The sequence below is a fragment of the Engraulis encrasicolus genome, chromosome 21 (genome assembly GCF_034702125.1).
Source record: "Engraulis encrasicolus isolate BLACKSEA-1 chromosome 21, IST_EnEncr_1.0, whole genome shotgun sequence".
In the NCBI taxonomy this organism is placed as follows: Eukaryota; Metazoa; Chordata; class Actinopteri; order Clupeiformes; family Engraulidae; genus Engraulis; species Engraulis encrasicolus.
In genome coordinates, this window is record NC_085877.1 from 15,501,706 (window position 1) to 15,524,834 (window position 23,129).

The window sequence follows — 23,129 nt, forward strand, 5'->3', positions numbered from 1 at the left end:
ACTTTGACAGCAAACGCTGACGAACTTGAATAGGTCCCCTAAGATTTTGTATTGCGAAGAGAACTTGCTTTATACAAAAAATGCATAACATATTTATTTTCTTGGGGTTGTGTATCAATATTTTCATATAGCAGAAAACACCCTTTCTGCTGATGAGTCATACGTCTTTGATAGGACAAAACCCACATCCAATGTTTTGCGAGAAACACTGGTGCGCTAATATTCTGGCTAATTCAGCATTTCCTTAAAGGAACAGACCACCCTTTTTTGATTTTCACATATTTGCAGTATTTCCCAGCATTATTCATGAATGTGCATATAATTTTCTTCTCAGTGTTTTCAGTACTTAGATTTATTGGATCAGAATTATTAGCATAGCTTAGCATAATCGCTGGCAGTAACTGGTAACTTTAACATCAAGTCAGAAGTGATCACTGGACGTAATGAAACTGCCGTTTTACACTCTGGTGGATTTTACATATATTTTAAAAAGGTTTATAAGTACATTTGATGCTTTTTTGTACGTTTTATTTTGTTCCATAGACTTGCATTGTTACGCTGAATTTGGCTATACTGTTAAACGAGGCAATGCAAACACATGGACAAAAATTATATGCACAGTCATGAATAATGCTTGGAAATACTGCAAATATGTGAAAATTAAAAAAGAGTGGTCTGTTCCTTTAATATCTGCAACACCACCACACAATGGCACAAGTACAAGAGGACGCAAAAGGCCTACATACCGTGTGCTCAATTCTATCACTTCACACACTACTATAGGTGTAAATCCTAATTTCAGAAAGTTCAAACAAACCACTTCTTCCACAAATTTGATCCAACCAGTTCTAAATCAGCTGATCACATTGAATACTCAAGAGAGGTAGACCAGCTACTCAGTGAAGTCACCTGGGTTGGGATGGAAACTGTGGCATGGATTCAAGTTTACTTTCTAGACCCGAAATTGACGCCTTCACAAACACACATAGTATGGCATAGTAGGGCACATAGTGTGAAACAGATTAACCTGCTTATTTATTTTGTCGTGACCCATCCTTCACCTCCTGTTGCACTTGCAGTTGTAGTCCGGCTCATAGCCAGCTTAAAATGTAGCCAAATGTTCTTTGTGTGTGTGTGTGTGTGTGTGTGTGTGTGTGTGTGTGTGTGTGTGTGTGTGTGTGTGTGTGTGTGTGTGTGTGTGTGTGTGTGTGTGTGTGTGTGTGTGTGTGTGTGTGTGTGTGTGTGTGACCAAAATGTTCTGCGAAAGCTGCAGCGTGGGGCTTAAGTCTGATGCGCCAGATGTGGATGGAGACTCGTGACCGTGTTTATTAAGCACACAGGGACGTGTGTGTGTGTGTGTGTGTGTGTGTGTGTGTGTGTGTGTGTGTGTGTGTGTGTGTGTGTGTGTGTGTGTGTGTGTGTGTGTGTGTGTGTGTGTGTGTGTGTGTCTGAGTTGGTGTCTGTCGCAAATCTGTGTTTGTGTGTGTAAACTGAAGACTCTCCCATTGGTGTGTGTGTGTGTGTGTGTGTGTGTGTGTGTGTGTGTGTGTGTGTGTGTGTGTGTGTGTGTGCGTGTGTGTGTGCGTGTGCGTGTGCGTGTGCGTGTGTGTGTGTGTGCACTTGTGTTCTTACCTGTACAACACGTCCGCCACAGGCAGCTGGCCCAGGTCCGTCTGCTTCTGCAGTAGGTGGACTGTGTGGATAAACGTCTTCAGGGAACCCCTGGAGAGTCACAAATTCCACACACACACACACGCACACACACACGCACACACACGCACACACACGCACACACGCACACGCACACACACGCACACGCGCACACGCGCACACGCTCACACGCACACACGCACACACGCACACACGCACACACGCACACACACACACACAAAATATGGGGTTAGAGGGTAATTTTGTGGCTCTGGTGAGTATGTGTGCGTGTTCGAGTGAGTGAGAGATAGAGAGTGTGAGAGAGAGAAAGTTTGCAAAGGAGCTCTCTGTGGATGATGTAAGGTTACAGAGGGGGTAATACAACATTACATGTGGAGGAGTGTGGCTGATGTAACAGTGCCTGGGGCTGGGGGAACATTACAGGATGACATGGGGATCAGTGTGTGGTGTGGATGATAATGTGTTGGTATGAGTCAGGGAAAGCTACTGTGACGTGGTGGCACTGACTGGGGCTGATTATGGAGGGGTTTTTAAAGGGGGGGGGGGGGGGGGTGGGGGGTAGTATCTGAGTCAGGCACAGCCACTGTGGTGGCACATGACTGGGGTTGAGGTCATAGCTGAGTAAGACCCTTTGGATTAAAAAAACACACACACACACACACATAGACATGCCTAATAAACACACTTTTCACTTTCTTTTCTTTCTCTCAATTTCTGCTTTCACTTTCTTTCTATCCCTCTCTTTTTTAATTCTTTCTTTCACCCTTTCTCTACTCTCAACAGCACTGCTGACATCATCAACAGGGGTCACAGCAACGTGAGGTTTTTAACCTCTTCATTTGTCCCGGAGAGAGAGAGAGAGAGAGAGAGAGAGAGAGAGAGAGAGAGAGAGAGAGAGAGAGAGAGAGAGAGAGAGTGAGATAAATACGTAGTGAGAGAGTGAGGTAGATACAGATACAGAGAGAACAAGAAAGAGAAAGAGAAAGAGAGATCATATGTGTGTTTCAGTGTAGGCCTATTGGTGATACTACCTTTAGTTTACACTGACTTTGTGGCCAGAGCTGTGTAGTGTGTAACTACAAACAAGGTTAGGTGATGAACAAGCCTGAGCTTAACGGCCTCTGATGGACTGACTGCTAAACATGATAGTCATCCAATTTCATTACAGTACTTCACAATGTAGGGTCTCCCCTTTATTTTGGACTTCAACCACCTGGCTAATCACCAGCATTTCGTGAGGTAGCAGCTTACAAACTCTCTGAGTACACAGACACTCCAATGACTGGTTTGTTGGTGAAAGTAGCGTGCGCGTGTGTGTGAATGTATGTGTGTTTGCGCCCGCTGGGTAAGTGGTGGGGGTTAGAACGCTGGACGCTTCCCTCACACAAAGAGCCAAACAGAAACACACAGACACACACACACAGACACACACACACAGACACACACACACAGACACACACACACAGACGCACACACACACACACACACACACACAAAAGCATGACATGTCCCAATTTCAAAACACACGGCGTCACCACCATCACCACCAACACACCAGCGCCACCAAAACCACAAGCACCCCTCTGCTTTTGACAAGTCAAGCTCCCGTGTCACTGCCAGCAGTGCGCTTAAAAGAGCAAAGTGAGACACAAAAGAAGACAAGCAATGTCTAAAGAGACCACAAAGTCCTACAACAGAAGAGGAATGAAAACGAGCCCTTAGGCAGTTGTCAGTTAAGTTAACCGCCCTCAGTAAAAACAAAAAGAAACCCAAAACTGTCTCAGCGAGTAACTTATGAAGTGGGTGACTTTTAAAGCACATAAAAAACTGTGAAAGCTGTTCAAAGCGCTGAACACTGACTGACTAGTAATAAACACGGAAGTACCTTTGCATCACTAAAATCGCTCAGTGACACTCTAAGCTTTCCCTCATACTTTTGGGCTGTTAACCCATTGTGTCCTGGAGACACATATAAGTTGCATTCAGGTTCTTGAGATTTGAGCTGTTTTTATTACAAAGTCAGAGCTGAATGAACACATTCTAGTGCAATATGAGTCCTAGCTTTTAAATGCAACTCATTTCATGTTTGTATGTGCTTCGGAGGCTGAGATATTTAGGATTTAATAGATAGAGGGCACCCTTTTCCCAAAAGGGCTTAGGACAAAATGTGTTAACAGACTTCCCCTCCATCCTGACATCTGTGAGTGACTGAGTCATTGGGCTCCTTCTAATATCCTAACTCCTGCCATCCCTTGCTCCCTTGCTCTCTAGCCTGCTTGTGGCCTCGTGATGATGTCACTGACGACAGCAGTGCATTTCAAAATCTCGCAAAAGTGCAATTCTAATGTCATTTTATCATTGACAAACGGATGTTGAATTGAAGAATAATCCCCCAAAAGTTGTTGTGGCTAGGCTGACAGTGGGGAAACATGACTATTGTTGTTTTCTCCACGGAGGCTGGGCGTCAGCGTAACGCGAGGCCACAAGCACAGGCAGAGGACGGGAGTCTGCATATTGGAAAGGACCCATATTCTTTCTCGTTCCCTTTCCTTCTCCTTATGGGGTTTCATTTTATGCATTCTAGGCCAGATAACAGAAAAGAGCCATGTCTCACTCTCTTTTTTTTTCCTCATAATGACCCAGTTCACCTTAAAAAGCCAAAACCCCAGTAGACGACAGTAGATCTCACTGACTCCCATTTTAAATGGTGATATGTGCCATTGCAGTGCCAGTGAGCTGACGTCATTCGAATGAGGATGAGGAGGCAGCAGCCGCAGCAGCCAGGATCTGGCTCCATTAGGAGTGATCAGCAGGGGTCTCGCGCACGCACACACACACACACGCACGCGCACGCGCGCACGCGCACACGCGCACACGCGCACACACGCACACACGCACACACGCACACACGCACACACGCACACACGCACACACGCACACACGCACACACACACACACACACACACACACACACACACACACACACACACACACACACACACACACACCAGACCTTTAGTGGCATTTGCAGCCACTCTTGTTGAGCCACTGACTGAAATTAAAGGAACACTTCATCATTTATATGCTCATTTTACACCTAGCGTCACCAATGATGATTTTACTCAAACACATGCCTATAAGTAGTAAAATACTGTAGTAAGTAAGTAAAAACTGATAATTTCCAAGTGGTCTCTTAATTTTTTCGCGGGGTTGGAGACTGCTGATTTAAGCATCCACTTGTAATCTGCACATCTCATTGAGAATGGCACATCTCCATTAGAAACCACCAGTGGAAGTTACAAGAGAGAGACAAAAAAAAACAGATATTGAGCTGCACTTGTACTAATGCACACACTGACATCAAGCCCTCTCCGAAAACACCAACCAGCTCAACCCTTTAGGCCAGAGAAAGCATCCGAATATGGGATGATGTTTCTCCGAAAACAACCACTTACAATGTTACTGTGATATGTACAGGGAGAGACAGAAGACAGCTTAAGGCGGACTACCAACAACGCTGCTTAATGAACCAGGCCATACAATGACTTAATCTATAAAGAGGAGAGTGTTCGTCTTCCTCTTCTATGACTCTTGAAAACAAAACCATGAATTTTAATCTTAACCCTCAATTCTAAACTGAATTTTGTTCGTGACATTTCAATGTTCTGTCATTTTAAGTGTCAGGAAAAAAGGTAGTTCACAAGGTATACGCCAGGAATATAGTGTGTATACAGTACTGTAAGGTGTGAGGTACATACAATCCATACTATGAAGTATGAAAGGTCTAAGCCAGAGGGCTCAACTTTTTTTGAACAAACACCCCCTGGACCTGATCATAAACCACCCAACACCCCCTTGACTTCATATTTAGCCTTGGTAATAAATAATGGCAACAGAGCATTCTCCCTTCGCCACCCAAGCCTCCTTCTCATCATAAGCCTGCCAAGAGCCCCACTTAGTATAGAAAAAAAAAAGAATGCCCCCCAATGCCAACTAAGCACCGTCCCCTCTCAGCTGTATCCTGGGGTTTACGACACACCTTTCATATTCTTGAATCCAACAAAGGATTAGTTTTTTTTGTGTGTGTGTGTCTTTTTTTTAACTGTTTCGTGTTTTATCATGACAGGACAATGTGAGGGGAGCTGCATGCACAGTTCTCACCTGGCACAGGCGAGTGCCACCAGGGCGGCGGCAGCGTTCTCCCTCTGCCTCCCGTGAAGTGGCCTGGGCATGGAAGCCCCCACGCCGCCCCCGATGCCCCCCTCCTCCAACCAGGTGCACAGCAGCCCCTCGAGGCCGTTTAGGCAGTCAGCGGGCTCCTTGCCCAGGCTGAGCGGCTGGCAGTCGCGCAGGCACGTCAGCAGCACCTCGGCCGTCACGCCGCAGAGCGCAGGGTCACTGCGCGTCTGGGACTGCAGCAGCGGGAACAGCAGCAGCAGGCCAACGCGGGAGGTGAAGGGCGCCTGTTCCGGCCCACCCGACGCGCCATGTCCCCCTTGTTGGTGGGCGTGGTGACCGTGCGAGTGGTGGTGGTGCAGCACGCCTTGCCGCTTTAGCAAAGCCAAGGCCTCCTCATCCGATCCCGCGTTCCCGGACGAGCCCCCAATTCCGGATCCTCCGGCCCCTCCTCCCCCACTGCCCACAACGGGGCCAGGTGCCGAGGGCCCGGGGACACCGGGGTCACGGTCCTGCTGCTCCTCCAGGGCCAGCTGCCGCTGCGCCCCCCACAGGCCGCGTAGGGCATTGAGCCGGTACTCCAGCAGCCGTGCGTACGCATTGCTCTGGTTGCCGCACACCGCACGCAGGCGCTCCGCTAGCTCCACGGGGTTCTTCGTCTCAAAGGTGAGGATCTGAGAGGTGGTAGAGATGAAGGGATAGAGAGAGAGAGAGAGAGAGAGAGAGAGAGAGAGAGAGAGAGAGAGAGAGAGAGAGAGAGAGAGAGAGAGAGAGAGAGAGAGAAAGAGAGTGTGTGTGTGTGTGTGTGTGTGTGTGTGTGTGTGTGTGTGTGTGTGTGTGTGTGTGTGTGTGTGTGTGTGTGTGTGTGTGTGTGTGTGTGTGTGTGTGTGTGTGTGTGTGTGTGTGTGTGTGTGTGTGTGTGAGTATGAGTATGAGTATGAGTATGAGTATGAGTATGAGTATGAGTATGAGTGTGAGTGTGAGTGTGAGTGAGTGAGAGAGAGAGAGACAGACAGACAGACAGAAAGAAAGACAGACACAGACAGGCAGGCAGGATGGCAAACAGACAGCGAGAGGCAGGAAGTGAAAGAAAGGGAGACAGAGACCAAAAATACTGTTAGTGCAATGTGGCACAATCAGTCTGTCTGTGAGCTGCTGAGGGCATGAGGAGTGTTATCAGACTAACATCAAAGACTGTGAAGGCAGCTTTGAAACCATGCCAGTTTAACCTCTGCTGATGAACCTCTAGAGATTAAAGCTTTTATGTGTAGTACGGTAATTCAATTTTCCCAATGTCCTACCAGATAGTACAAGACATTTACAACCATCATTGTAATGACTACAATTCACAATAGTAAAAATGTAAACCCTGTCAGAAACTGACTGTGATCAGGAATGGTTCTGTGATGATGCTTTCCCCTTAATCAGGTTAGCCTATACCCATTAACTAATTGGAAGTGTGCGCTGCTAGAAAGCCAATGCAGGTTGTGCTGAGAACAAGCAGACATCTCCCGCCTACACAAGGGATTTTTCAAAGCTGAGATTGCACTGGCAGTCTAGTCAGCACTGTGTTGCCACTTTATCACACAGCAATGGATAAGGAAAATCAGAATAGATCAGCCACCAAAGTGTGTGTGTGTGTGTGTGTGTGTGTGTGTGTGTGTGTGTGTGTGTGTGTGTGTGTGTGTGTGTGTGTGTGTGTGCGCACACACGCGTGCGTTTGTGATTGAGAGAGATAATATCCTTTTATCAAGAGGAACTGTGAGGTGCATGGCCAAGATAGCCCTAAAGTCAGAGGCTTGGGGCAGCCGTGGCACCATGGTTAAGGAAATGGGCTTTAGATCAAAGAATTGAAGGTTCAAGTCCCATCATTCTACTCTCCCACCACACACCATGGCAGAGATGGCCTTGAACAAGGCATCTAACTAACCCCACACTGCTCCAGGGCGTGTAACCAATACCCTACATCTGTAAGTCGCTTTGGATAAGTGTCAGCTAAGTGTAATGCATCTGCGGAGTATAGCTAGCTTCCAGGCCTCTGAAGTAGTGGGCACTGGCAGGTCTTATACAGTGACAAACACGGGACTGGCACAACGTGCAGCTAAGGACATCTTAAAGGGATATGCCACTATTTTGGGGCTTAATACAGTTAAAATCGTTGGCCGGGGTTTATGAAGGTGGTAAAGTGTCTTATTTTTCATGTAAGCCGTTGCCTTGCTTGAAGACAAGTTAAAAGAGGGAGCATGTCGCTAAGCTAGTGAAAGTCAATGCATCCGTGTAGCATGCTACAATGCTACACGGATCCATTGACTTTCACTAGCTTAGCGACATATTCCCTCTTTTAACTTCTCTTAAAGCAAGACAACGCTTAACATGAAGAATAAGACACTTTACCACCTTTATAAACCCCAGCCAACAATTTTAACTGCACAAAGCCCCAAAATAGTGGCATACCCCTTTAACAATGGATGCTACAGTCCTCACATAAGATGCCTCGTGTGACCACTTCATTCTTGGGTCAAAGTCAAACTAGTTCCTCACGTCCATTCCAGTTGCTTGTGGCCTTGTGATGCAAGGCTCAACGCCATTGATGATCAAAGTTTTGTTCAGTATCTCTTTAGCAACATTCGAACTAAGGTCAGTATCTCATTTGCAAATCGGATGCTGAATGGAGAAAAGCCCTCCAAACGTTGCTCTGCCTAGGTTGACAAGTGAGGAAATTCTGCGACACCAAAGCAAGGGGGCCACAAGCAGTATGAAAGGACAGGAGGAACTAGTTTGAACTAGTTTTCAGCCTTTATCAATGGATATTCCAGTCCTTACATAAGATGCTCTGTAGCATCCTATGTCACCACTTTTAGTATTTCTTGCACCACAGAGGACTAGACTGTGCTGTCTGCCGGCAGGAGTCTTTTGATCTTAAATGTGCACAGTTAAAATAGACTCACAGCGGTTTTCTGTGAAATGCGAACTTAGAGGCTCCAGACAGAGCCATCAAAGTCTCTCTCCCTCTCCCTCTCTCTCTCTCTCTCAAAAAGCTTTGGTGAACGCCTGGTTAGGTAAGAATGGTGGGGTGGTTTGGGAGATACAGCACACTGGACAAAACATCAGCACATTTCGCATTGCAATAATCACAACTATGAACCCAAAGCCTGTATCTAGGCCGAAGTAAATAAAAACGTAATTAAACTGAATTGTTTAATATTACACTATTTAACAGCCCCAGTCCATTTCCTATATCTGTGACCACAAAAGCATTAGAACCAATGTAGCCTACATCGTACCATTACAATGTTTCATTAGTAAAAAATACACTGGACAATGGGCAATGTGTAGTCCCTGGCTGTAGTGTCTGTATCCCTTTCAGTTTATAGGCTAATACACAAGATGACTTGATTCACACACACACACACACACACACACACACACACACACACACACACACACACACACACACACACACACACACACACACACACACACACACACACACACACACACACACACACACACACACACACACCTGTAATTTAGGGTCATTTCACGTGAAATCAGACACTTCGGGACCCGACCGTCCGCCTGTGTCGGTCGGGTCCCAAATTGTCTGATTTCACGTGAAATTACCTTTTAATAGCATTCATATTCCTTTCAGTACATAAGCTGTTGCACAAATACACAGACTGACACATGTACGCACAGTGACACACGCTAACGCACATGCACGCGCACGCACACACACACACACACACACACACACACACACACACACACACACACACACACACACACACACACCACACACACACACCACACACAACACACACACACACACACACACACACACACACACACACACACACACACACACACACACACACACACACACACACACACACACACCCCATATCACTTATCTCTCTAGTACATTTGCGATGGTGTTTATTTGTGGTCAACCAGAGCTTAGACGTGTCGTTAAGCCAGCTGTCTCTCCTGTTCCGTTGCAGTGCTCTTGCAACGGCTGCTTTCCCCAAGAGTAACTCAGGATTTTAGCAGTTTATTTACTTCCATCTCTGCTGTGCTTGCCAAGCCTCCCCCCCATGACACTCTTCCTGACCTTGTATCGGTTGCCAAATGCCAAGCGCAACGTGCAGGAAAAACCATTAGTGCGTTTCCAAAAAAGAAACCATGTTTTTCTCGTGTTTTTTTTTGAGAACGAGAGCGAGAAAGCATGTCCAATGCGGCTTAGTGTGTTGAGACTTGGAACCAGTCATGGACTAAGGAGGCCCTGAAACAATAGAAGATGCTATTTACTGATAGCTTCCAGGGAGAGACAACTAAGTGCATATCTATCTCCCCTATTGACACACAGCCCAAAACATTGCAGTCTGTGTCATCACGTTGGCAGCTGTCGGCTGTCTCACCAAGGCAAGTCAACCTCTGCCCTGAAAGCCAGGCAGCCTGATCTAACCTCCAAGGTGAGCTGATACGATATGAACCATAAAATTACAGGGCTGTGACGATATTGTATCGAATCGAGAAATCGTTATACGCAGAGTCACAATAAAGTATTGTGATGCAAGAAGGCAGTATTGCGATACGCCCTTTCAAAGTTCTGTTACCCTTCAGTCCAGAAAACCACCACATGATATGATGCTTTCAAGCTTCAAATCAATACCATTATTATTTTTAAACTCGCCTCGTGTAACCTACGCTACGGTATTCTACCTATAACCAATCATCAAAAAGATACATTTAAAAAATCGTGAGCTGCATCGAACCGTAGGTAAAAAAAATCATGATATGAACCGAATCGTGAGATGAGTGTATTGTTACAGCCCTAATATGAGTCATTACTTTACATTACATTCCACTTAGCTGACAATTTTACCCAAAGCGACTTACGCTTACTTATGGTGCCTTTGCTCAACGCTACTTCAGCCGATGGATGGAGGTGTAGTAGGGAGAGGTCAGGTGGGATTCGAACCCACAACCCCCCAGATTGAAAAACTAACTCCCTAACCACAAGGCCACTGAGCCTTTGTTATGTTGCGTAAAATCACAAGAGCTTACCCTACATCTCATGTCTGACAAAACAACAGCAGTTCTTTGTTGCTTGTAGGCCTGCTGGAATGACATTTTTTGCCAAATGCCTACATTGTCAGGGTAAGCAGGATGTATCACCAAGTCACCCCTCACCACCCCCTCCCCCTCTCTCCCATTTAAATAACTCCTTTACTCCTATGCACACAGATTACCTCCCTCTCCCCTCCCTCCCCTCCCCGGCGTCTCCAGTATCATATTTTACTGTAAGCCAATCAAGATGATAAGTGACAGAGGAGAGCGGCAGCTAAGCTCAGCTCAGCCCCACTCTGCTCCGCTCCGCTCAGCAGCAGGCCAGGCCTACTAAGTAACATTTCTGGGCTATTGATTACGGCCGTCCAGCTAGGGCCTGCAGGCCTCGTTGAATTAGGAGGGCTCGGAATCCATTATGCCATTTAGCTGCCTGGCGCGCTACGCATTGATCCCACCCCCAGCCACTCCCAGAGAGCAGATACGCTACACTCGTGTGCACACACACACACACACACACACACACACACACACACACACACACACACACACACACACACACACACACACACACACACACACACACACACACACACACACACACACACACACACACACACACACACAATCTGCAGCCCTGTGGACATAGAGACACATGGATGGATGGATGGATGGATGGATGGATGGATGGGTGGACGACTGAGAGATAGGACTATTTTGAAGGAGGAGGACACCCACTCCCAGATAGCCTACTTTCAAGTACAACGCTTCCTTCTACTTGTAGTCTGGAGCCAAGTGGACGTCTGACGCATGATGCAATCGGCGGACACAATAGTATAGTAGATTTCTATTAGTATAATATTAGCGGTTTTCTATTAGTACATTATAATTATACAGTCTTTATACTTGTGTGAGCACCTTGAAGGGAGTCTTTAAATAACATTGTACGGTGCAAGCTAATAATGACATATTCTATTTCATTCTATTCTATTCTATCCGATGGAGGAAATGGGAAGGGTTTTGATAGATAGGGAGGAAGATATCTCCAGATACACAGCCAGCATCATCCAAAAGGAATGGGATTCTAAAGACATATGTCCATAAGACCATGGGACCATGAATAGGCCTATGAGGACAGCTGTGTCAGCTTACACACTGGAAAACCAATGGTCAGTCTTACAAAAGAAATGTCCTACTGACATTTCACTGCATGACACAATCTTAGAGCATTTCTGTGCATGTGACAAATAACCATTATTTTCACACTACAATTGTCTGATGCGTTTATGGGTCATTCCATGTCAATTCACACGCCTTCCCCACATGACCCTCTCCGATTTACCCGATATCTCACATGCAGGTACCTTTTGATGTCAATTGAAAGAATACCAAGTACAAAGCGGATTCCAAAAAAGTTGGGACACTTTGTATTTTGTGAATAAAATCTAAATTGTGGCATTTTCAAAACATTCAATATGTTAATAAGGTAGAACATCATATACAGATAACATATCAGTTGTTTAAGTCAAACAGAATTATTGTTTTGAGGTAATTATGTGGTCATTTAAAATTTCACCCTTGCAACAAATCCCAAAAAAGTTGGGACAGGGCCAATAAAATGTTTTTTATATTGGATAAGACTAAACACAACACAAGGGATGAGACTGAACAGTTAAATACTTTGACTGATGGCATAATTTTATTCAAAAATTAAATATTTTTGATGTGCGAGACATGATTTCAGCAGCTCAACTGATAGGCGTGTTCTTCAACTTGTTTACCTTTTTGTTATGCTTAATATGTGGCATATCCTGACTGCAAGAAAACAATTTTTGTGACCTGTATACTCTTATGATGGAACCACACTGTTGGAACATAGAAGAGATTGAAATTTGCAACCGTTATGGGGCAATATCTAAAGGCGGTTCTCCGAAATATAATGCCTTGGTAGCTATGTATGCTGTTTAAAGTCTGTATATATCATTCAACATTCATTTTAATGCTCTACATGAGCAAGAAGACCATAACCAAGGCACCTCTGCACCCCCTTACCATCATATATGCTCTCTTTCAGACTGACCACTAAATCAAGCTGAAGTATTCATTTTCTACATAACCTGGAGGGTGCATGACTCCAAGATTTTAAAAAAAGGATGAAATATTTTCCATTCTGTAATCAGAGGACAGTTTCACATGTCTCCTAGGTCCATCTAGAATGAGCTTTTCCACATGCAACACTGTTTAATGTCTGTATCATGTGCATTAATCAAGTGTTGTGTTTATGGTCATTTTTTCGAGAGCTGTCATTGTTGGAGTGTCATAGTTTGCTTATTGACGACGAGTATGCCATGATCTCATAACTCATGTAATGATTACACAGAACTCTATATTATGGAAATAGGCCTTATATGCCTGCAATTTGGATAATTCAATCTTTCTGTGTAATAGATAAGTAATTAGCCCCTCAAAATCTTCGCTTCTGAGTGCCACAGCCTCTCTGTGATGGTATTTTATTTGTGCATTCATATTGGCAGTCAATATAGTTCCTTTTAAAATATTCTTCCTTGTGTTATTTTTAGAATTATCCAACTATTACAACATGTTTTGGCCCTGTCCCAACTTTTTTGAGATTTGTTGCATGGGTCAAATTTTAAATGATAACATAATTACCTCAAAACAATAATTCTGCTCGACTTTAAAACTGATATCTTGTCTGTACATAATGCTCTACCTTATTAACATATTGGATGTTTTGAAAATGCCAGCATTTTTATTTTATTCACAACATACAAAGTGTCCCAACTTTTTCGGAATCCGCTTGTATTAGCACCCTACGTCCAACGGTTGCGGAGATGAAGCCCTCCAAAGTCGGGGTGCCATGCCCACTTTTCAAGCCTGTGAATTGCATACAAAATTTACAATCAGATTTTGACACCTCTGGTTTTAGTTTGAAGGAAGATACAGGCCTACAAATCACCATGGCCCCTCAATATGATCCTGTCTACCAGATGATGTGCTTAAAAATGGCATGCCTTGATTATTTTTGGCTATATTAAGCCGTAAAAACTGAATTTGTTAAACGCGTGTTGAAGAGTCTTGCCATGTTGGGGTTCCAGATCTTGGAAACTATGTATGCTTTGGGAGTTATAATTGATTTTCCATCATATTTGGAAACTGTACAGTGTATTCCAAAAAATATAGGGCGCTCAGACTTTGAAAGATAAAGTAGGAGGGACTCAAAAACGGCTTTGGGACAAAATGACCTTACGGTACCCTCTACTTCGGGCCTCAAATTAACCATGTGGGCACTTGATGACTGGAACACCCTTTTAACCCCATGTACAGTAGCACTGTATCAAACATTCAAGCTTGGAAAAACTTTGTTTTTCAAAGTTCTTCATATTAATCTTGGCCTTCAAAGTATATGTTTTTGTCTATGTCTTATCACAGTGTCTGTTTTGTCTGCTGCCATCTGCTGGTCAAAAAATGCAACAACAGTGTAATGTAAGAAAACAAAAGGGGCTGGAAAATCTTGCCCATAATTTACCAATAAAGTAGCCTAGAAATCTTGACGCCCCGAGGGGTTAAGCTCGCTAGGCTACCAATTAAGCACTTTAATTCTACAGTATATTGCTATATATTAATTATGATGTTAACGAGCATTATGCAGAATTCTCAATCTTGATTACATTTCCACCAGGACACCCCCACCCCCATGTCTGGTAGAAATGTAGTGCAGGGTGAGGCCACCTTGGGACTGGCATCATGATTGAGCATTAAGCAGTCACACTTAGGAAATTATTTAAACTATACATATTCATCATGCTTGTTAAAATCATAATTAGTATATAGCAACATACTGTATAATAATTACAGTGCTTTATTGGTAAATTATGGGCAAGATTTACCATCCCCTTTTGTTTTCTTACATTACGCTGTTGTTACTTTTTTTGACCAGCAGATGGCAGCAGACAAAACAGACACTGTGATAAGACATAGACAAAAACATATACTTTGAAGGCCAAGATTAATATGAAGAACTTTGAAAAACAAAGTTTTTCCAAGCTTGAATGTTTGATACAGTGCTACTGTACATGGGGTTAAAAAGGCGTTCCAGTCATCAAGTGCCCACATGGTTAATTTGAGGCCTGAAGTAGAGGGTACTGTAAGGTCATTTTGTCCCAAAGCCGTTTTTGAGTCCCTCCTATTTTATCTTTTAAAGTCTGAGCGCCCTATATTTTTTGGAATACACTGTACAGTTCCCAAATATGATGGAAAATCAATTACAACTCCCAAAACATACATAGTTTCCAAGATCTGGAACCCCAAAATGGCAAGACTCTTCAACACGCGTTTCACAAATTCAGTTTTTAAGGCTTAATATAGCCAAAAATAATCAAGGCATGCCATTTGTAAGTACATCATCTGGTAGACGGGGTCATATTGAGGGGCCATGGTGATTTTTAGGCCTGTATCTTCCTTCAAACTAAAACCAGAGGTGTTCAAATCTGCTTGTAAATTTTGTATGCAATTCACAGGCTTGAAAAGTGGGCATGGTACCCCAACTTTGGAGGGCTTCATCTCCGCAACCGTTGGAAGTAGGGTGCTAATACTTGATATTCTTTCAATTGACATCAAAAGGTACCTGTATGTGAGATATCGGGTAAATCGGAGAGGGTCATGTGGGGAGATTCTAGGGAATCATGTGAATTGACATGGAATGACCCTTATGCAAAGCGGCTCAAAGCTATTCACAGTAGGTAGGTTGGTTACAGGCCCTGGAGCAATGTGTTTGCTCCAGGGTACTTCAGCCATGCGATGTAGGAGGTTATGGAGGGGTCATGGTTATCCTGATTATCATCGACTTCCAAATCTCTTCGAGACTTGGTGTGACCAAGAGCATAACAATTTACATTTCCCAAACGGCATGGCTTGCTACTGGTTGTTTGCTTCCTGACAAAGTGTTCCCGATTCCCGATCAGAAACAATATTTACATCGCTCTTGGCCTGACTAGAAGCAGTACCCAAGGTGTTGCGTCACTAGGAGGGTATGGCCTGGCTAGGTCAGGGTAGGATTTAAGCATGAAAAACCACTGATCCGAAGACCAGCCTTTTAACCAGTAGGCCCTGGTGGCCTCATTTATGGTTATAACCAGTAATGTCAAAAGTAAAAGTAAATTTATGACAGTAGAAATTCTGTGTAAATGCAACACTTAGAGAGTTGATGTAACAACTTCTAGAGTGTATTTGGTCCCTAAGTACTCTCTAAGTGTTGAATTAACACTGCTTCTCTTACTGTGATGTTACTAGCACTAGCTCATATTACATAGCTGTAACACCATTTACTCCTTGTACCTAATGAGGTAGATAGACTGCAGTTACTGAAAACCACTTAAAAAACGAAAAAAGAACACACCACAAATTGGATCCACCCCATGCAGAGTAAGCTGATCGCAAGACAAGTGCACAGGTCTACCAGTTACTCAAATTAGTTACCCGCGTTGGACAGAAACGATGTTTCATTTTCTGCTCTCACCTCTGCTCATAACGCAAGCTATCCTTGTAAACCAATTAATAAGTCTCAATAATATATGTAAATGAAGGATGAATCACCGCACACTGGTATCTTTGCTGGTAGTTTATTTGGTGAACAACGCGTTTCGCTACTGCTTCATCAGGTTCACTCTGACATTACGCATGTCACCCAAAGGTGATAAGGGTGATTACCTGGTCACATGACCTCACCCACATTCAACTACTCCACCCATTTAAGTGCTAGACAACACCCAATACTGGTTTAGGTATGTATATTATCACATCCTACCATTTAAATTACTATACAATTCTCATGCATTTTACCAGATAAATATGCTCACATCCCTGATATGTGTATCGATAATCATATCCACATAGAGTTCATACAATACATATCACTCCTCAGATGCAGGTTCGGGCCATTAGTAAATAAAAAAACACATGATATCAAAGTGCAAAAGTGCTAATCCCAATGTGCAAAAAATCACAGTATAATCAAAATCCTTTCTCCAAAAAATATTAATGTCCATATTGTAGTAGGTCTCTCATCCAGTCCGACATATTCATTTTTACATGACGTATCCAACTCCTGAAGCAGGTCCAGCGGATCATCAGAAAACACTGGCAAATCTTAAAATGTGACCCTAGTCTACACCATCTATCATCACTGCCACCTCGTTTCTGTTTTAAAAGAGGGAGAAATATCAAAGACATGGTGGTTAGTTCTACCTACATGGAGACCCCCAAAAAGACTTGGCTGGCCAAAGGGATACATGGAAACTACAGATGTGGGAAATGTGCTCATTGTTCACATACATTTGACACAAAAACATTCGGTCATCCCCACTCTGGGAAGAAATATCCCATAAAAGAGTTCATCAATTGCCTCTCGACACATGTGGTATACATGTTAAAATGCCCATGTGGATTGATGTACATTGGCCAAACTAAGCGTAATTTAAAACTAAGAATTGCTGAACACAAAGGAGCAATACGAAACGGAAACATGGATTATGCTATAGCTAGGCACTATAAAGAAAAAAATCATGGATCAGCCGCTTCCCTGAAATTCATAGGTATAGAACGCATACAACAAAAACCAAGAGGGGGCAATATAATTAAGCAACTTTTGCAGAGAGAGGCCTACTGGATACACGAACTGAACACAGTAGAACCCCATGGTTTAAATGAATTACAGGACCTCAGTGTATTCTTGTAACATGCATGCACTGCTGACTTGCACACTGTAAATGTCATTTTTTTTTAATGGATGGGCCTATGCCACATCAAGATTGTCACTTGGACTATTGTTGACTAATGAACCTGCTTCAGGAGTTGGATACGTCATGTAAAAATGAATATGTCGGACTGGATGAGAGACCTACTACAATATGGACATTAATATTTTTTGGAGAAAGGATTTTGATTATACTGTGATTTTTTGCACATTGGGATTAGCACTTTTGCACTTTGATATCATGTGTTTTTTTATTTACTAATGGCCCGAACCTGCATCTGAGGAGTGATATGTATTGTATGAACTCTATGTGGATATGATTATCGATACACATATCAGGGATGTGAGCATATTTATCTGGTAAAATGCATGAGAATTGTATAGTAATTTAAATGGTAGGATGTGATAATATACATACCTAAACCAGTATTGGGTGTTGTCTAGCACTTAAATGGGTGGAGTAGTTGAATGTGGGTGAGGTCATGTGACCAGGTAATCACCCTTATCACCTTTGGGTGACATGCGTAATGTCAGAGTGAACCTGATGAAGCAGTAGCGAAACGCGTTGTTCACCAAATAAACTACCAGCAAAGATACCAGTGTGCGGTGATTCATCCTTCATTTACTTGGATTACTCTTACTGCACATCACCAGCACCTGGACAAGTGGTTGTGCACAGGGACGTTACTTTAAGTCTCAATAATATCTCAACAATATCTCATCTAACTACCGTTCATCTTCTTTTGTAAACAAAACTATTTCTGGTCCATAAAAAGCACCACACATGGTAACAGGCATAGAGATGGGATGATGTCATCAGTACAATAATCCCTTGGCAATTACGGCTGATGAAGGCTCTTGCACACCAGAAAGATACGGCCAGACAACTAAGACTAGGCAGTTGTCCGTCTGTCCCTTGACAGTCTTGATCAGCCACAGTGTTTTTTTCCCGAGCACACCAAGTTGACTTCAACCGCCATGGACACTCCCACGCTTTGGCATTGGAGGGATTTCGTACAAACCTCCATGTGACAGCTTACGCCTGGCCCTTTGAAGTAGCCTTGTTTTACTGAGGTTGCAGCAAATTACTAATGACTAAATAGACAAAGTCTATAAGTAAGGTCTGTCTCCAGTTCATAATATCTCCATTAAGAGGAAGTTCTATCACTGTGTCTCCTTAACAAAAGAGCAAAAACACCATCTGTGGTTTTTTGCTGATTCATTTTTTTCAGAGGAAGACATAATTTCTCTCACTGTGACCTAGTTCACTAAAGAGGAAAACCTGACACTGTGCATTGCGTTAAAAGATGTCTTAATAAACACATTGTAATGTTGTGCTTGTAAAACTTCCATGTAGATGTTTGTGAGTTTGCTACCATCTTAACTGACCTCTCATGTCCTGCTTACAAACCAGAGTCTGTCATGGAATCTGACCACCGACGGGCTTCTCAACCCAACTGAGCATGTTCAAAATGCCCCAACGTAGACCCACGGGCATGCACCACCATCCTCCAACTCCCTCAAACGTACAAAGACACACCGAGCCAATTCTTACGACTGTCTTCAACACAAACAGTCACTCAACTGTCAGAACGGTGTGGGGTCAGCTTAAGTAAACATCTCGTTGACAGAGCATCACGAGACGTCTGCGGCTGATTGGTCTCTGGTGACAAGCGGAGAATTCTCCACTGTAGCAAATACCAATGTCCCATTACATAAGGCCTGCAGAGTACAGTACAGTAAGGGGACACCTAGGCTGCAGGGGTTGCAGAGTGTACTATGCAAATAATAATACCAATAATGTGCAAATAAATAAAATGCTACGAAAGCTTATTAATAACATATTAATGTGTATTAAAAGTGTTATGTATAAAGCTTAAAATCCCATCTGTTTAATAGCCTATCTAGTCTTCACATAGGTCGCCCTGTGTTTCTATCTCTGTTGCTACCCTCTTCATCAACCCCAATTTCTCTGTCTGCAACTTTGGACACATGTATACATTTGAAAGTTGTGTGGCTGCCATTTAGATGAGGACTCCTTGGCAGAAGTGAGGCATAGTCTCAATGGGACAGTCCTTGATAAATAGAGATGAAACAAAATGAAAAATAACAAGCCACAGAGTTATATAGCTCAGCCACATAGTTAATAAAGGCCTACTTCCCCAATCTAGACATGTCACAATTCACCCCCGGGTGTTGTTGTCCTTTTTCCTTTTTGCCACCCCACCCCCCAAATCCCACCCCGTGTCCTGCTGCTCTTTCTGCATCTCATAGCTTCAAAGCACTGATTGTATTACAGTTCAGCATTGGAAGCGCGCGCGCACACACACACACACACGCACACATGCGCACACACACGCACACGCACACACACGTTCACAGGCTCAGGTTGCAAATCACTGCAGACTGCCCTGTGGCCCCTCACCAGCTGTAAAGAGAGGTTGCACAGCAGTTCTTCTGGAGTCGCATCATGCATCCTGTCATGCCATGCTGCTGCTAGAAAGCACAGCACACTACAACAGCTTAGCCTAGTAATACACACAAGACCAGTGATTGTCAAACTATGGGCCCTAAAGGTATAAGCTTACCAAGTAGGCCTTGAAACTAGGGCTGCACGATTATGGAAAAAAAAAAATGATAATCACGATTATTTGGATCAAAATGATAATCACGATTAATAATCACGATTATTGTTTTTTGCAGATTTTTTTTTAAATTATAACAAAATGAAATATAACCAAGAATGAATTATATACGGGATGAGCAAAATAAAATAAATTGTAATAATTATGTAAAAGGCAATAGCATGAAACTAAGGTGAACATATTTCTTACCAGAAACACCAGCCTGTCAGTATGTTCTGGCTTCAAGGAGGCTCTTGAAGGTATAGGTCACTATTGAAACAATTAAGCTTAAATCCCGATTTCGATATCACGAGTATATCACGATTTTCGATTAATTGTGCAGCCCAACTTGAAACCATTTTATAAAAGTCAAAGTAATATTTATGCGTGTGTGTGTGTGTGTGTGTGTGTGTGTGTGTGTGTGTGTGTGTGTGTGTGTGTGTGTGTGTGTGTGTGTGTGTGTTGCTGTTTACTATATACTACTACTACTATTATAATATTGTTTGTTGTTCAGAAGTGGACCCCCAACATTTGTGAAAATTTCAAGTGGGCCCCAAGTTGGAAAGCTTTGGGAACCTCTGATCTAGACAGACCCTCCCAGTGGAAGAAAATATATTTGCTTGGTGAGTTGGTCTAGATCTGCACCATCGGATAAAAAAGGACGCCAAACCTGTCCTCCAATCACAGCGTGAGATGGGTTTCTCACTGTGGCTCTCATTGGCCATAGCATACTGAGGCAGTTTGAACGATAGCAGTTTGGTCCCGGCCACAGCCTGTAGCTTTCTTGGGGCAGTCGTGGTGTAATGGACTGGGAGTTGGACTACAGATAAGAGAGATCCGCACCCTTACCAATGCCTTCCTCCCTCCATTGACTTGCCATTGAGCAAGAAGGCACCTATCCCCACACTGCTCCAGGGACTGTAACCAATACTAGGTGTGTAAATAATAATTGATTTGCAAAGCATCGATCCTACAGCTGCTGATTCGATTAATCGATACGTCTGCAAGATAAACGATTGATCGTTGCTTGCAATATCTGAAAGTCGCAGTGTCAGCTGCGGTAATTGTAATGCAATGTAATGAATCGTGGGGTGTCAAACTATAATGTTATGTTACGGTTTATGTTTATGGAACAGACTCCGAGAGGCAGCAAGACTAAGCACATCTCTTTCAGCCTTCAAGAAGCAAGTTAAGACGTCTCTTTTGTGACCATCTACTACACTAATGCTTGAGCTGGCCTAGTCCCAGGCTAGACTCCTGACATGATGTGTATGTGTGTATACTCCACTTTACTATTAAAAAAACCTAACTAACCCTTCTTTGCATCTGCACTTGTTGTTCTCTATATTTCCTGTGCACTTTGTATAGTGATGTTGGCTATGATTATGTCCTCGATTGTAAGTCGCGTTGGTTATAAAGCGTCAGCCAAATGCAATGTACGGTAATGTAACGTATTGTAATGTAATGTTACAGTCTGGCTTGGAAGGCTGACAGAAGCATGGAAAATCCAGCAGAAGCGTTCCCTCCACTGATCCAGCATGTTGTACTGTCTCATTCTATTAACATGAACGCGTTACATCCCTTCCAGTATCATGAGGTCAGGTATGGGCCTATGCATTGCCACCTAACTCGAACCAAAGCACCAACTCTAGAACTAGGCCACTGCTGCACACTGAAGTTGGGTCAGGGGACCGCAGCCATTGGCAATTTTCTTCCCTTATCATGATGCATCTGTGTTGTTGGGTAAATACAGGATGGTCGAGATGGTGGCCTTGAAACCTTTTTTCTTGGCATATGCAACTATTTCTGAGGTAATCAATTTTAGACAGTGACTCTGATCTAATGATGGTCTGGTCAGGTTTGACCGTAACTTTGACAACAATATTCTTTGCTATCTAGTTGTGTACACAACACCAACTAAACCTGCCTTGTTGTGATGTTTTGTGAACAATTTGCTCCATACAGTAACCCACCATCCCTTGCAACCATCCGGTGTACTGCTCCTACTGTTGCTGTTACAGCTGCTGACTCTAACTGAGGATGAGCAGTACAAAACAGAAAGCCACAGAACGGTACAGTGCAAAGCACTGGGGGGAAAGTGCTAGGCTAAACGCTGACACACAGGGAAGATTATGATGTTGTTTATGTTGAGTCCAGAGAGAAAATGGCTGGCCATCCATCAACCACTTGTCAACGGGATGACCAGAGCATTCTCATACAGCCCCCCCCCCACCCCACACACACACACACACACACACACACAACACACCCCCTCTCACACACACACACCCCCCACCCTTTATGTTACTGTAAACATGACCAGCTCTCTCATACCCTCTTTACCCCCCCACACACACACCCTCTCCACAACACCAACACCCCCCTTTATGTTGCTTAAAACATCAGACAACAACATCAACAACAGCTGAGAGTAACCCCCACACACACACACACACACACACACACACACACACTCACTCACTCACACACCAATTTACTGGTCGACTGTGGGTTAGGCCTAATGTACGCAAGAATGATGACCCGCTGAACATGTGCACATTAACAAATTAGTGTTGTGAGCTTGAGAGACCTAAACCCCTTTTGCTAATGTCAGTCAGTATGTTAAAAGCCACAGAGATGAAGAAACATCAAGATTACTAAAATCTTTCTGATGATCATTGATGTTAAACAAATGGGAAATTTCTTCAAAACACTACCAAAGCTAAACTAGCCTACAATGTCATGGAGTCATGTTAGTTAGGTCATGCCTACTACCATAATACTTTGAAGGGGCAGTGAATTCACCGAAAAAGAGG

General features: G+C 43.5%; 1 protein-coding gene across 4 annotated transcripts in view; it reads right to left on the reverse strand.

The window, feature by feature from the left end:
- LOC134436927 (probable E3 ubiquitin-protein ligase HECTD4) overlaps positions 1 to 23,129 on the reverse strand; it is a 145,808-nt gene that overhangs the window by 121,064 nt on the left and 1,615 nt on the right. For all 4 annotated transcript variants that reach the window (XM_063186276.1, XM_063186274.1, XM_063186272.1 and 1 more), the window contains exons 2-3: positions 5,833 to 6,521; positions 1,633 to 1,722 (exon numbers count right to left, since the gene is read on the reverse strand). In XM_063186276.1, coding sequence (XP_063042346.1) covers positions 1,633 to 1,722; positions 5,833 to 6,521 — 779 coding nt within the window. The remainder of the gene's footprint in view (positions 1 to 1,632; positions 1,723 to 5,832; positions 6,522 to 23,129) is intronic.